This window comes from Mustela nigripes, chromosome 3 (assembly GCF_022355385.1).
Source record: "Mustela nigripes isolate SB6536 chromosome 3, MUSNIG.SB6536, whole genome shotgun sequence".
Taxonomy (NCBI): domain Eukaryota; kingdom Metazoa; phylum Chordata; class Mammalia; order Carnivora; family Mustelidae; genus Mustela; species Mustela nigripes.
Genome location: NC_081559.1, coordinates 39,547,542 through 39,560,916, shown reverse-complemented (window position 1 = coordinate 39,560,916; position 13,375 = coordinate 39,547,542). Strand labels below are relative to the sequence as shown.

Sequence of the window (13,375 nt, the reverse complement as noted above, 5' to 3'; positions counted from 1 at the left end):
GGAGGCACGTTAAGGATGCTACTGTGCGTGAGGGAGCTGGTGGCTATCTGAGCCTTCCCCTTGCCTCATTCTCAGTGACTGAGGGAGGCCAGGCCTCAGGCTCGCTCGCTGTTTGAAACACGGGGTGGCGTCCAGCCTCCGAACCTAGGCCTGCGCCCCTCCTCCTCGTGCTGGTGGGCCCCGTCGGGCCCCAGAGTCTCTCTAAACCCGCGTCTACCCTTCCAGCAGCTGCGGCCCGGGAGCCATGCGGAGACACGCCAGGAGGCCCGCGGCCCGGTGCACCGTGTAGCTGAGATCGCCAAGGGCTGCGCAGCGGGGCCAGCGGCACCATGGAGACCCCATATTCGATGTCTGCGCACTACGACGAGTTCCAGGAGGTCAAATACGTGAGCCGGTGCGGCACGGGAGGGGCGCGCGGGGCCTCGCTGCCCCCCGGCTTCCCGCTGGCCGCGGGACGCAGCGGCACAGGGGCCCGGGCGGGGCTGCCTCGCTGGAACCGGCGCGAGGTGTGCCTGCTGTCGGGGCTGGTGTTCGCCGCCGGCCTCTGCGCCATCCTGGCCGCCATGCTGGCGCTCAAGTACCTGGGCCCTGGCGCCGCGGGCAGCGGTGGGGGCGCCTGCTCCGAGGGCTGCCCCGAGCGCAAGGCCTTCGCGCGCGCCGCGCGCTTCCTGGCCGCCAACCTGGACGCCAGCATAGACCCGTGCCAGGACTTCTACTCCTTCGCGTGCGGGGGCTGGCTGCGGCGCCATGCCATCCCCGACGACAAGCTCACCTACGGCACCATCGCGGCCATCGGCGAGCAGAATGAGGAACGCCTAAGGCGTTTACTTGCTCGCCCCGGGGGTGGGCCGGGCGGGGCTGCCCAGCGCAAGGTGCGGGCCTTCTTCCGCTCGTGCCTCGACATGCGCGAGATCGAGAGGCTTGGTCCGCGGCCCATGCTCGAAGTCATCGAGGACTGCGGGGGCTGGGACCTGGGCGGCGCCGCTGAGCGCCCCGCGGCCGCAGCGCTCTGGGACCTCAACCGGCTGCTGTATAAGGCCCAGGGCGTGTACAGCGCGGCCGCGCTCTTCTCACTCACCGTCAGCCTGGACGACAGGAACTCCTCGCGCTACGTCATCCGCGTGAGTGCGTCCCCCTCCCCAGTTACCCGCCGCGGGTGGCGGGGGGGGGGGCGGGACCCGGGACGCGGCGGCCCCGCACGCGCGGCCCCGGCGCAAGGAGACCGGTGCAGAAGGGGAGGGGAAGGGAGGGGAGCGCGCACCGCAGAGCGCGGGAGGAGGGCGCAAGTAATTTCCCTCGAGTAATTACGGTGTTTAGTGGAGCCGCGGGAGCCGCAATTTGCCAGTCCTGTGGCAGGCTGTGAGAGCACAGACCGAGGGGTGTGCCGGTGGGCTGGGGCGTACCAGAATGCCCTGGGCCTCAGATCTCGGGTGGGGGGTGGCCCGCAAGTGCCCTTCATATATGGGGAAGGTGAAGGCTGGCGGAAGGAAGGATGGGGGCACGGGCTCCCGCCTCCCGCGTGTCGCCAGGCTAGGCTGGGGAGGGGTGGGGGTTTCTACCAGCTTCTCCGGATGGAGGGGTAGTGTCTTCGCGATCCTGGGGCTTGTGTCAGTGGCTATCTGGCCCGTCCTCTGGTCAGTCTGTTTGCAGGAAATTGGCACGTTGATCTCTGACCTCTGACCCCATCCCTCTCCCTAGATTGACCAGGATGGGCTCACTCTGCCCGAGAGGACCCTGTACTTAGCTCAGGATGAGGAGAGTGAGAAGGTGTGGGGGCCTGGGATGGGATGGCAGGGACGGTGTGGGGCTCCGGGAGGGTGGGACTAGGGCCTGACTCTGACCCCCACCCTTGAACTGTCCCCTCTTGGTGCAGATCCTGGCAGCATACCGGGTGTTCATGGAGCGTCTGCTCAGCCTGTTGGGGGCCGAAGCTGTGGAGCAGAAGGCCGCAGAGATCCTGCAGCTGGAGCAGCGGCTGGCCAACGTGAGGGCGGGGGCAGGGGGTTGGCTGTGGACTGAGTGGAGGGGGCCAGGAGGCCAGTCTGGGTCAACACTCGCCTTCATCTCCAGATCACAGTGTCGGAGTACGATGACCTCCGGCGAGATGTCAGTTCCACGTACAACAAGGTGACGCTGGGACAGCTGCAGAAGATCACCCCCCATGTGAGTGCAGCCCATGCTGGGAGGCGCTGATCCTGGGGCTCCTGGGCCATCCCTTCCCCAGGGCCATGGACGGGCTCCTGTGCCTGCCTTGCCTCTCCCGGACTCCCTCCCTGTTCTCTGTGGTCCTTGCCACACCCAGCCCTACTGTCCTACTGCCCACTTGCCCCATGACAGCTGCAGTGGAAGTGGCTGCTGGACCAGATCTTCCAGGAGGACTTCTCAGAGGATGAGGAGGTGGTGCTCTTGGCTACAGACTACATGCAGCAGGTGTCCCAGCTCATTCGCTCCACACCCCGCAGGTACTGCTGCCAGTCACCCAACCCTGTCCCCCTGCCACTCCAGACCCCCTCCCCTGCACCCCACACCTGTCTGCTGGGTGAGCTCTGAATTCCCGCTTTCACTTCTGTCCAGTAGCCACTCTGGGGTGGCAGGTTAAGAGCACTGGAATAGGAGTCCAGATCCCCAGGTTCAGACGTGGCTCTCAGCAGTTCCCTGGGACCCTGGGCTGGATTTGTGGGCTGCCCAAGCTGCAGCTTGCTCCTTTGGGAATAGTGAGGCTGAGTGAGCCAAGATCTCAGAAAGGGAAACTGGGACCGTAACCCTGCCGCCCCAGCCATCCAGGGGGTAGTCTCCCTGGTGTCTGGCCTCCTTGGGGATGAGCAGAGGCCTCCTAAGGGCAGGCTTGAGGCAAACAGTCACCTTGAGGACTCCACAGTAAAAGCATCTGGTACTCCGCGGGAGGGGGAGGCGGAGGCACATCCTGCTGTGTGGGGGCCCAGCCCTTTTCCCTGCCAGGGCTCAGGCCTCCCCAGGTTCCACCTCCACGCACTGGGATGACCCTCACTGCTGTGTGGTGCTAGGTGTCACCCCAGGGGGGTGGGGGTGCCCTTGGGTCGCCCTGGCATGGGGGCATGTCTGGATACCCAGAGGTCTCACGTGGCCCTCAGGATCCTGCACAACTACCTGGTGTGGCGTGTAGTCGTGGTCCTGAGTGAGCACCTGTCACCGCCATTCCGTGAGGCGCTGCACGAGCTGGCCCGCGAGATGGAGGGCAGTGACAAGCCACAGGAGCTGGCCCGTGTCTGCCTGGGCCAGGCCAACCGCCACTTTGGCATGGCACTCGGAGCCCTCTTTGTACACGAGCACTTCTCAGCTGCCAGCAAGGCCAAGGTCAGGCTGCCCTGGTCCTGGGGATTGGGTGCGGGTGCTGGGCTGGGCATTAAGTCCTCCCATGGCCTCAGTCTGAGAATAGGGAGCCCCACAGATCCCCTTGCAACAGGGGCTCAGCCTTTCTCTGGGACTCTAGATTACATTTCACCAGGCCACCTCCCCCAGAAAGCCTACCTGGCCTACCCACCAGAGGAAGACTTCCCCTTCAGGCTCCTGCCCATCCTTCTCTGCCACGCTCAGTACGCATGGCCTTGGGAATGCGTGGTCCTTGCTGGGTGGTTTGTTCTAGATTGTGAGTTTCTCCTTGGGTGCAGGGCCTGGATCTCCACCTCCGAGGTCTCCCCTTGGCGCTCAACACCAAGCTTTTAGGCGGAGGAAGTGATACTGAATTAGTGGTACCCCACATGCCACTTGCCAGGGGTCCCAGAGCTAAAGCTCCCGGGGTGGACCCCTGATCCCTGGCCCCGGCCCTTCAGGTGCAGCAGCTTGTGGAAGATGTCAAGTACATCTTGGGCCGGCGCCTGGAGGAGCTGGACTGGATGGATGCCGAGACCAAGGCAGCTGCTCGGGCCAAGGTGCAGTGGACCCTGTCCCCATTTGTAGGTTCCACAAACATTTATTGAATGCCAGCTGTATGCCAGATGGGGGTGACCGAAGAGACAAGATGCCCCTTGTGGAGTTGGCATCTGCTGGTCTAGTCTCCTCTGTCCTTGAGCCCCACCTTGGGGCTGGCCCCAGAGCTTTCTCCCTTGGGGCGGTGGGGGCTGTCCCCTGAGGCCCTGGCCCACTCTGGCCGCTATCTTGCCCGCAGCTCCAGTACATGATGGTGATGGTGGGCTACCCTGACTTCCTGCTCAAACCCGAGGCTGTGGACAAGGAGTACGAGGTGGGTCTTTCCCTGGCCCTGCCTTGCCCAACCGAGGGTGGCTTCGGACCCTTGGTCAAGACCCCCGGGGTGGCTCACCATCCCGACAGAGGAGGAGACACGGCCCTCAGCTGAGGGCCCCTTGGAGGACATGGGGCCGGCTGCACACTGTCCGGCCAGGTCCCTCGCCCGCCGTTGAGCGCTGTCCATCCCCCATGCAGTTTGAGGTCCACGAGAAGACCTACTTCAAGAACATCTTGAACAGCATCAGGTTCAGCATCCAGCTCTCAGTCAAGAAGATCCGGCAGGAGGTGGACAAGTCCACGTGGGTGCCTGGCCCCGACCTGGGGGAGCCGGGGAGGGAGGTGTCTTGGGGAGAGGCTCCTTCCCAAGGCCTGGAGGCTGGTAGGGCACACAGCCTCACAGCCATGCTGATGCAGGTGGTGGGAGAGGCATTGGGGGGCGGGGTGCTCAGCCTGGGGGAGGCACAGGGTGTGGCTACAGGCTGGGCCACGCCTTTAAGGAGGAGCCAGTGGGAGGTGGTGGTGGGGCCTCCCTTGCTCACCCCCACCTCCCTCCACAGATGGCTGCTCCCGCCACAGGCCCTGAATGCCTACTACCTACCCAACAAGAACCAGATGGGTAAGGGGCGGTGTCCCGCAAGCCCCCCCCCCCCCCACGGATGTGGGCGCGTCTCTTGCTGACCCCGCCCTCTTTGCAGTGTTCCCCGCAGGCATTCTGCAGCCCACGCTCTATGACCCTGACTTTCCACAGTGAGTACCCAAGCTGGCACAAGCCAGAGCCGGCTCTGCAGTCTTGTCTGCTGGGTGCATGAAAACTGCTCAGAGTGTCCTGACTCAGGCTGGGCCCCGCAGTCATGACAGCGACAGATCCTGGGTCTCCATTGTCCTACCTCAGCCTTGGGTATTTAGAAAAATGTGTAGGGTTTTTTTTCTCCTTTCTTTTATTTATTTTTTATTTATTTTTAAAGATTTTAAAAAATATTTTTACAGAGAGAGACACAAGGAGAGAGGGAACACAAGCAGGAGGAGGGGCACAGGGAGAAGCAGGCTCCCCACTGAGCAGGGAGCCCAATGGCAGGCAGGATCCCAGGACCCTGGGATCATGACCTGAGCTAAAGGCAGACGCTTAGCCGACTGAGCCACCCAGGTGCCCTTCTTTCTTTTAAAGGTCCTGAGTTTCCCCTTACCTGGTTTGAGGCTCCTTTAGGTGTTTCAAAAGTGAAGTGAGACCCTAGTGATGAAGAAACAGGTCAAATCCCACATGGGTGCCTCAGTTTCCCTCATATCTTCCTCCAATCCGGTCTCTTCCCCCATCCCAGCGCTGTTAGATGTGATTTCCTAAAAAAGCAGCTGCAAAGGTATCATTGGTCCCTTTTACATATTGTGTGAGCACCCTGAGGCATGAGTGTCCCAAGACTCTGAGGACTTCAGCATGGCCTCCCTGGGCCACCTTTGGCCTTTATGGGGGCCTCCTGGGGCCTGGGCAGCAGCACACAGCTCCCAGAGGGTGGGCGAGGCTGGAGCCTGACGCTGCTTCCGTGGGCCCAGGTCTCTGAACTACGGGGGCATTGGCACCATCATTGGACATGAACTGACCCATGGCTACGACGACTGGGGTGAGGCCCGCAGGAGGCTGCAGGGGATGTTGTGGGAGGGGAAGGACTGGTGGTGGGGTCAGGGCAGTGATGGGCTGGGTGGGGGAGGAGGCTCTGGGGCTGAGAATCTGTGTCGCCTCTCTGCCCATGGCCCACAGGGGGCCAGTATGACCGCTCGGGCAACCTGCTGCACTGGTGGACAGAGGCCTCCTACAGCCGCTTCTTGCGCAAGGCCGAGTGCATCGTCCACCTGTATGACAATTTCACAGTCTACAACCAGCGGGTGAGAGCCCCGTGCCGCCCCTGAGGCCCAGCTGGGCACAGATGAGCATGCACATCTGCGTGCACACACGTGTGCCAGGTCCCCGTGCACATGCTTGGGGTCTACATGGTCATTCACTCAGGCATGTGAACAAGTTCACATGGATTCATGGGACATGAAGTGCAAAGGGGTCAGAGCCCCATCAAAACCCTCTGGGAAAGGGAGAGAGAGTGGGGGCCGGGGCCCAGGGCAGCAAGGCCTGAGGAGGGTCAGTGCGCCGCAGACAGCCCCTGGCCTCTTCCCTTCTCGGCAGGTGAATGGGAAGCACACCCTTGGTGAGAACATCGCAGACATGGGTGGCCTCAAGCTGGCCTATTATGTGAGCCGCCCCTGCCTGGCCCTTCATTCCCCCAGGGAGAGGGTGGGGGCTGATGAGGACTTAGCTAGGGACATAGGCACCCCCACCTCCCTTCCACAGGGAGCTCTGGACTGGGAGGGGCGGGGCCTGTGACTTGCACAGGGTCCACTGGAAAAGGAGGGACTCCCAGGCTGCCTGCAGAGAGAGCAAGGAGGGCTGCCTGGAGGAGGCAAGGGCTGCATGGGTTTAGCCCTCCCAGGAAGGAGCACAGCTCAGGGAAGGTGGAAGGCAGGGAAGCTGGGACTCTTTATTGTGGATAGAGGGGGAAAGGGGCTGGGGAGGGGCTGACTGGGTAGAGGGTGAGTCTTTCTCCATGCGGGGGGCACCGCAGCTCCACACTGTCACCCCCAGGCCTATCAGAAGTGGGTACGGGAGCACGGCCCGGAGCACCCACTACACCGGCTCAAGTACACACACAACCAGCTCTTCTTCATTGCCTTTGCCCAGGTGGGGGCCGGGTGGGGGCCGGGTGGTCACTGGGCAGGGGTGGGGATGTAGCTCTCAGCCTGTCTCCCACCAGCCAGGCGGAGACTATGGCCCTGTGGGTTCGGAGAAGGGGGAAAGGCCTAGTGTGCTGGGGGGGAAGGCTGGCAGGCTCTGCTCAGCGGACCCCTCGGCTTCATCTTCCCCTCTCCTCCCCTCCCCTACCCCGGGGCCCAGAACTGGTGCATCAAGCGACGGTCACAGTCCATCTACCTGCAGGTGCTGACTGACAAGCATGCCCCCGAGCACTACAGGTGCGCCCACCCACTCACTCTGGGGCTCCCCTCCCTGTGTCTGTGGTGAGAGCAGGCGGGAAGGGGGATGGGCAGCTGGGGGGTCGGGCCCCCCGGGACCCTCTCCAGGTGGGTGGGTCTCTTCTCTTGCCCCAGGGTACTGGGTAGCGTGTCCCAGTTCGAGGAGTTCGGCCGGGCCTTCCACTGCCCCAAGGACTCGCCCATGAACCCAGCCCACAAGTGTTCGGTGTGGTGAGCCTGGCCGTCCGCCCACCCTCACCATCTGCCCTGCACGAGTCGCCTCCCTTCCGGCTGCCGGGGCAGGCATGGACCCGGCGCCGGCCTGCTGTGGGCGCCACCCGCCTTCTCAGCCCCTCTGGGACCTGGCCTTCTTGCTGTCCCTTGCTTCAGGAGGGGCCTGGAGCAGGCATGACATTGGGCTCCAGGAGGGCATCAGGCAGAGACGCTGGGGTCCCCAGCTTTGGCTCTAAGGAGCCAGCCCCCCCCAACACCGGCCAGGCCGGATCGTACAGGCCCCACCTTCACTGTGTTCTCGCTGCCAAGTCTGGTCAATAAAGTGCTGTACCATCGCCTCGGTTCCTTCAGGGAGCCCCAGAGCAGTGGGGCTGGAGGGGTCCCTTTGTGGGGAGGCTCGGGCCCTTTTCACAACAGGGACCCTGGATGAGACCTGTCTCTTTCCCCAACCACCTGTTCCTCCCTCCCCCACAGTCCTGTCAAGGCTCCTGTCCTGTTCTGGGGGTGCTCCCAGGCCAGGCACCAAGCCAGTGGTGTACTCTCCTGTGATACTGGGACTCACTTCCGCTGAGTCTAGACGCTGTGGGACCTTCTGCAGTGACTCTTAGCCAGTCACGAGCCCAAGCCTTGGGCTCAGCATGTCCGAGAGAGGAGGGCTGGGGGCTGGGGGCCAGTCCATGCAACGTGAGTCACCCTCCAGTCCAGAGTGGAGGCTTCAGGGATGGGAGAGAGGAGCGGTCAGGGGCCGGTGCTGAGGCTCCAGGCCTGGCCTGTGACAGGCCAGGGAAGAGGAAGGACGGCCCCATCGTGGACAGGAGGGTGGTGGTGCAGGGAGCAGCCACTCTGGGTTATCCGAGGGGTCCACAGTGAGGGGGGACCCCTCAGTGGTTTCTCTTCCCTCAGGGACAGCCTACAGCCCCCCAGCACTGCTGCATGTGGCCCGTCCCCAGCTCCCCCTACTCTTGCGAGCCCAGCTCCTGTCAGGCTCAGAGTACATCTGTCCCCATCTCAGCCTTGAGTGACATTTAAAAAGTTTCCGTGTCTGAGCCTCAGGCACAGCAACCTTGGGGAGTGCGAGCGCAGGCGCCAGCGCTGATGGGGCCCTAGTATAAGGGGCGCTATGTGGCCCTGGAGGTGGGGGGGCTTTACAGAGAAGAGGCAGGAGCCTAGAAGGACCCCATGGGAACAGGCGAGCTACCCAAGGGCGGGGCCTCTCAGGACAGAGCTGTTCTTCAAGGGCAGAGGTGGGCCCACAGGGACTGGGAGCCTGGTAGAGGAGCAGTGTTTAGGAACTACCTTGGTTTCCCCTCAAAGCCCCTTTCCCTCTGTGGTGGGCACATGTATGCCAGATCCCTCAGCTGCTGGCGCACTCCAATGCGCCTCTGGCAGCTGGTGCAGAAACAAGTTCTCTCCTTGCCACCCACTGGGCAGGGCCTGGTGTCTGGGACCCTCTGTTCCCTGTGCCACATCCCAGCCATCTACCAGGGATCCTGGTGGGAATCAGAACCCCTGGGCCCAGCCCTTCTGCCTGCAGTTCCCCGGGGGCCCTCCCAGTTCCCCAGCTCCACCCAAGACAATCCCTCCTATCTCCCGTCCAGCTTGGAAGAGGTCTGGGGTGGACGGGCCCGGGGATGCACTGCCAGCAGACGCACCAGGGTCACCTCCACTCTGCCTCAGGACGGGGTGCAGTGAAGCCCTAGTGCCCCTGGGGATGAGTCTCTCCTCCTTCCATCTGGGTCCAGCTGAGGGGGCCAGAGGGGCTCGGGTGTGGGATGGGGGTGGGCCCCTGGGAGAGGATAAAGTTTCCCGGCCTGGAGGCTGGTCCAGCAGGAAGCCAGGGAGCCCTGGGCTGTGAAGCCCCCAGGGGCGCCTCAGCCTGACGACCCCGAGCCGGGCGATAGAGATGTCGCCGCTACCTGGGGCTGCTGGTCTTCTCAGACTTCTTCAGGGAGAACGGAGAGGGATCATCTGGTCAGAGGGACCTCAGGCGAGGCGCACCGGAGCACAGAGTCCTGGTGTGTGGACAGGGCCCACGAAGTTCACACACAGCCATACAACCTGGAGCACAGTGTGGACCAGCAGGGCATGATGGTGACATTGCATGTCACCCACTGGTTCCCAAACCGCCTTTCCAGACAGACCCTGAGTGTATCCTCACCGTGGCCCAGCACCATGGACAGAGCGACGGGACAGCCCCTTCAACAGACAGGGAAATGGAGGGGAGTACAGGGCTGACTAAGTCACGCCCCTGCTCTCAGCGTTGGCCCCCTCTGTGTCCTGCTCAGAACCACTCACGTAGTGTCACTGCAGGCCGTTCCTGCCAGGACCTGTCTGCTAGGCCCCGTGCTAGCAGCTGTGCTGAGGATTAGCGGATGGATTCTGCTGGGGCGGAGGAGCCAAGCAGGGTCAGCATGGCTGCTGGCTTGACCTCCGTTTCCTTTGTGTTAAGTGAAGGCCACGAGTGCAGAGAAGCCCCTTTGGGTGGCCATGGTGCAGGTTGGATAGGGCTGGGCCCATCCACCCCCCATCCCTGGGGGTGTGGGCGTCCTCGACGCACGATGACAGAAAGCAATCTGCAGCTAAGCGTTTAACAGCAGGGAGAGGAAGGAGGATAGCTCACAGCTGCGTGGAAGCTTCCGGGTGTCCACCTGTGTGCCCATGTGTGGAGCGCCTCCCGGTTCCTACGGTAGCCCCTGTTCTTCCCTCCCACGGCTTTGAGACCTTGAGACCAGGGGTCACTGCTGGGGGACCTGGCAAGTGAGTCTCCTTCTGGGTCCCAGGAGCATCATCAGCCAGGGGGCTGCCTATGATGGATGGGTGCTGGGGATGAGTCTGCCCCCCGCAGCCTCCACCAAGTCTTGCACGGCTGCTGTCTCGGCAGTGTCAGCCGGACTCCAAGTCTTCGGGAACAAGGAGGCCGGGATTACCCGCGGGCTGGGGCACCCACTCTGTGCAGAGTGGGTGGAGGATTGGAAACCAGGTGGAGAGGGGTGCCTGAGCTTCCCTGCCTTGGGTCTCAGAGGGAATGTGGGTGTTGACAGCCCTGGGGTTTCGGTGGCACCCAGGAAGGCACACAGGTTGCCTGATGCCACCGAGCAGCCATAAGCCCCAGGCCTTTCTAACCAGTTCAGTGGAGCCAGATTCAAGTTTCTGCTGTCCCTGTGGCTGCTTCTGGGCTGACCCGATGTCCAGGGGCTTGTGAGGTACCGTAGAGGCAATATTTTTATTTATTTATTTTTAAAGATTTTATTTATTTATTTGACAGAGAGAGAAAACACAAGTAGGCAGAATGTCAGGCAGAGGGAGAGGGAGAAGCAGGCTCCCCACGAGCAGGGAGCCCGACATGGGGCTCCATCCCAGGACCCCAGGATCATGACCCAAGGGGAAGACAGCCACTTAACTGACTGAGCCACCCAGGTGCCCCAGATGCAATATTTTTAAATGGCTTGACCCCCCATTTTAAAAATGTTGGGCGGCCCAGGGTCCTCCATATGCAAATACCTCTGGGGGTGGGTTCTCAGGGGGCTTAGCTTTCTCCTTGTGCCTCCTTTCCCACCGCTGGGCCCCCTATGCTGGACAGCTCCCCTATTCCTTCCCTCTCAGGGACCACCTGCACAAGACTGGGTGGAGTCACAGACATTATGGAAGGTTTGGGGTGCTGCAGGGGCCCTCTCTGTGCCTCCTCTCCTTGCTCTCCTTCTGCGTGCCTCCTTCTGCATGCCTCCCCTTCCCCCAAACTGGCCTTAGAACTCCACTTCCTCTGGATTTGTTAAAAACAGCCATTTCCCTTCTCCCCTGCCAGCTCCAGGCTGGTCAGAGGCTTAACACGGTCTGGAGCCCAGAGACTGTCCTCGCAGGCCACCCAGCAGCAGGATGGCAGGCTGTGCCAGCCCCGTGGCCCTCCTCTCATCCCACAGCTTCTGTGGGAGCCCGGACTCCTGGAATTTGAACAGCGCATTGCTGAGTCAAGTCTGAGGACAGCATCTCCCCGGAGACATCCACCGGGTCACCCAGCCTTGTCCGCAAAACTGCTGGGATGGGGACTCCCAAATCCCAAGCCCCCTTCCCTTTGGGGGTTCCTGCTCTGTGATGGTTCTGACCACCCTGACACCCCACACGGGCTGCATGGGTTCACCTGAGGCCCCGGCCCCTCCGAGGGGTCCCCGCATGAGCTCATCAGGTCGGATGGGAAAGAAGCGGTGCCAGGCTCTCCCACCTCAGCTGCTACCCGCCTGGGAGGCTCTCTGGCATCGGCTCAAGCTGATTCATTGGGCGGCAGGCAGCTTGGATCCCGGAGCCACTGTCACATGGTGCCGTTAAGCCGCATCTCTTCTTGTCTATAGTTTGCATAAATAATAATAAAAAAACCTCCCACCTTCCTGCGAGACCAGAACATCGCAGGGACCGCTGGCAGGGATCCGCAGGTGGCCATTTCCTTCTCACCCAAGGCACCCAGCGCAGGGAGGGAGGGGAGCGCCACACTGGCTGATCAGGAGACCTGCAGGCTGGTGAGCAAAGGAAGGGCAAGGACAGGGCGCCCCTCGGGGCCTGGTTGCCCCCCTGGGTGAGGGTGGATGGTGGGTGGCCTCACCCTTTAAGACAGGGAAGGGGAGGGCAGCTGTTTCTTCCCTAAGGGGCGGCTTGGGAGCCTCCCAGTTTGTCCCTGGGCACTGCGCCCAGCATGTTGGCACGGCCTGGGCTTCCCCAACGACAAGGTTACGCCAAGGGGAGCTCTGGCTGCCTGCTGTCTGCGCTTGGGCTGCTGAGGCTCTGTTTGATAGAGTAAGCAGGTCCGGGGGCCACTTTAGATTGGAGGGTACAATTGGAAACACCACACACCTTCCTGGAGGCCTGGGTGTGGGGGGGGAGCGCACCAGGAGGCAGAGGTTGGGGGGTGGGGAGACCTGTTTCTGGAAAGGGAGAGTTGGGGGCTCACAGTATCAGATGGGAATGTCAGCCTCAAGGTCAGGACAAGGACACATCTGGCATCCTGTCTGGGGCCTCCTTAGAGACAGCGTGTCTGTTTTTCCCCTTCGAGAGACATCCTGGAGCAGCTGCCTGAGCCGTGGGGGGCTAGGTGCAGGACACTTCATGAGCTGGGGCGTGAGCCCGACCAGTGATGAACCCATAGCCAAAGGGAGCTGTTTAGCCTGAGTCCTGTCTGGGGGTCCAAGCATGCCTGCTCCCCTATCTGCTTAAAGGGACCCAGGGCTTTCCAGAGTGCCCATTGTGGGCTGGGCTCTGTCATCCTTAATCCACCTGCAGCCTTGCTAAAACACTGAGCAGCGCCACCCTAATGCAGGAGTTAGTGTTTAATGTTGAGCTCCCTGCTGGCCCCTGTACCCTGTCATTGGGGCACCCAGCCCGACATGGTCGCTGGTGTCCCGGGCAAAGAGAATGAGGTGTTCAGGGAGGGACACCCCCTCCCCGTTTACTCACTGCCAGTTCTCTGTGATGCATTAGAGTGTAGCGTGTCTGCCTAAATGGATTTATGGATAATGCAGTCTGGTTTTAAACGAACGGATCCTCCAAAAACAAGTAGCTTCCAAAAGAGTCCCGTACAGAAATTGCAAATATGCAGATAATCCCCCCCTCCTTCCCCGGAAGCAAGCCCAGAAGTGGCAGCAAGGACATGTCCTCCCTCCTGACACGGGCTCATCCTCACCCACAGTGCACACCTGATGAGAAACGAGCCCCAAATAACCAAAATAAACACAACCGAGCAGAGCTGCTTGCAAAGATTCCCCCGAGTGACTGCTGCCTTGAGGCGCTCGTCAACAGCAGCCGACAGCAAGGCATTTAAAAAAGAAGCTTCCTGAACATGGAGACAAACCCCCACAATTCTTTTTCCAGTGATGTTTAAAGTTAGGCGCTTTCAACTCAGTACTTTTCTGATATTTCCCTAAGC

At 61.8% G+C, this 13,375-nt stretch overlaps 1 protein-coding gene across 1 annotated transcript; it reads left to right on the top strand.

The window, feature by feature from the left end:
* The first annotated feature begins 251 nt into the window (after positions 1 to 251).
* Positions 252 to 7,793, top strand: ECEL1 (endothelin converting enzyme like 1). The gene is made up of 17 exons (XM_059392714.1): positions 252 to 1,121; positions 1,699 to 1,767; positions 1,874 to 1,984; positions 2,071 to 2,163; positions 2,338 to 2,462; positions 3,111 to 3,333; positions 3,810 to 3,908; positions 4,145 to 4,219; positions 4,420 to 4,523; positions 4,782 to 4,840; positions 4,920 to 4,971; positions 5,770 to 5,837; positions 5,975 to 6,099; positions 6,392 to 6,457; positions 6,848 to 6,943; positions 7,157 to 7,233; positions 7,369 to 7,793. The coding sequence occupies exons 1-17, from the start codon at positions 330 to 332 to the stop codon at positions 7,466 to 7,468; spliced, it is 2,334 nt and encodes a 777-aa protein (XP_059248697.1). The 5' UTR covers positions 252 to 329; the 3' UTR covers positions 7,469 to 7,793.
* The last annotated feature ends 5,582 nt before the right edge of the window (positions 7,794 to 13,375 follow it).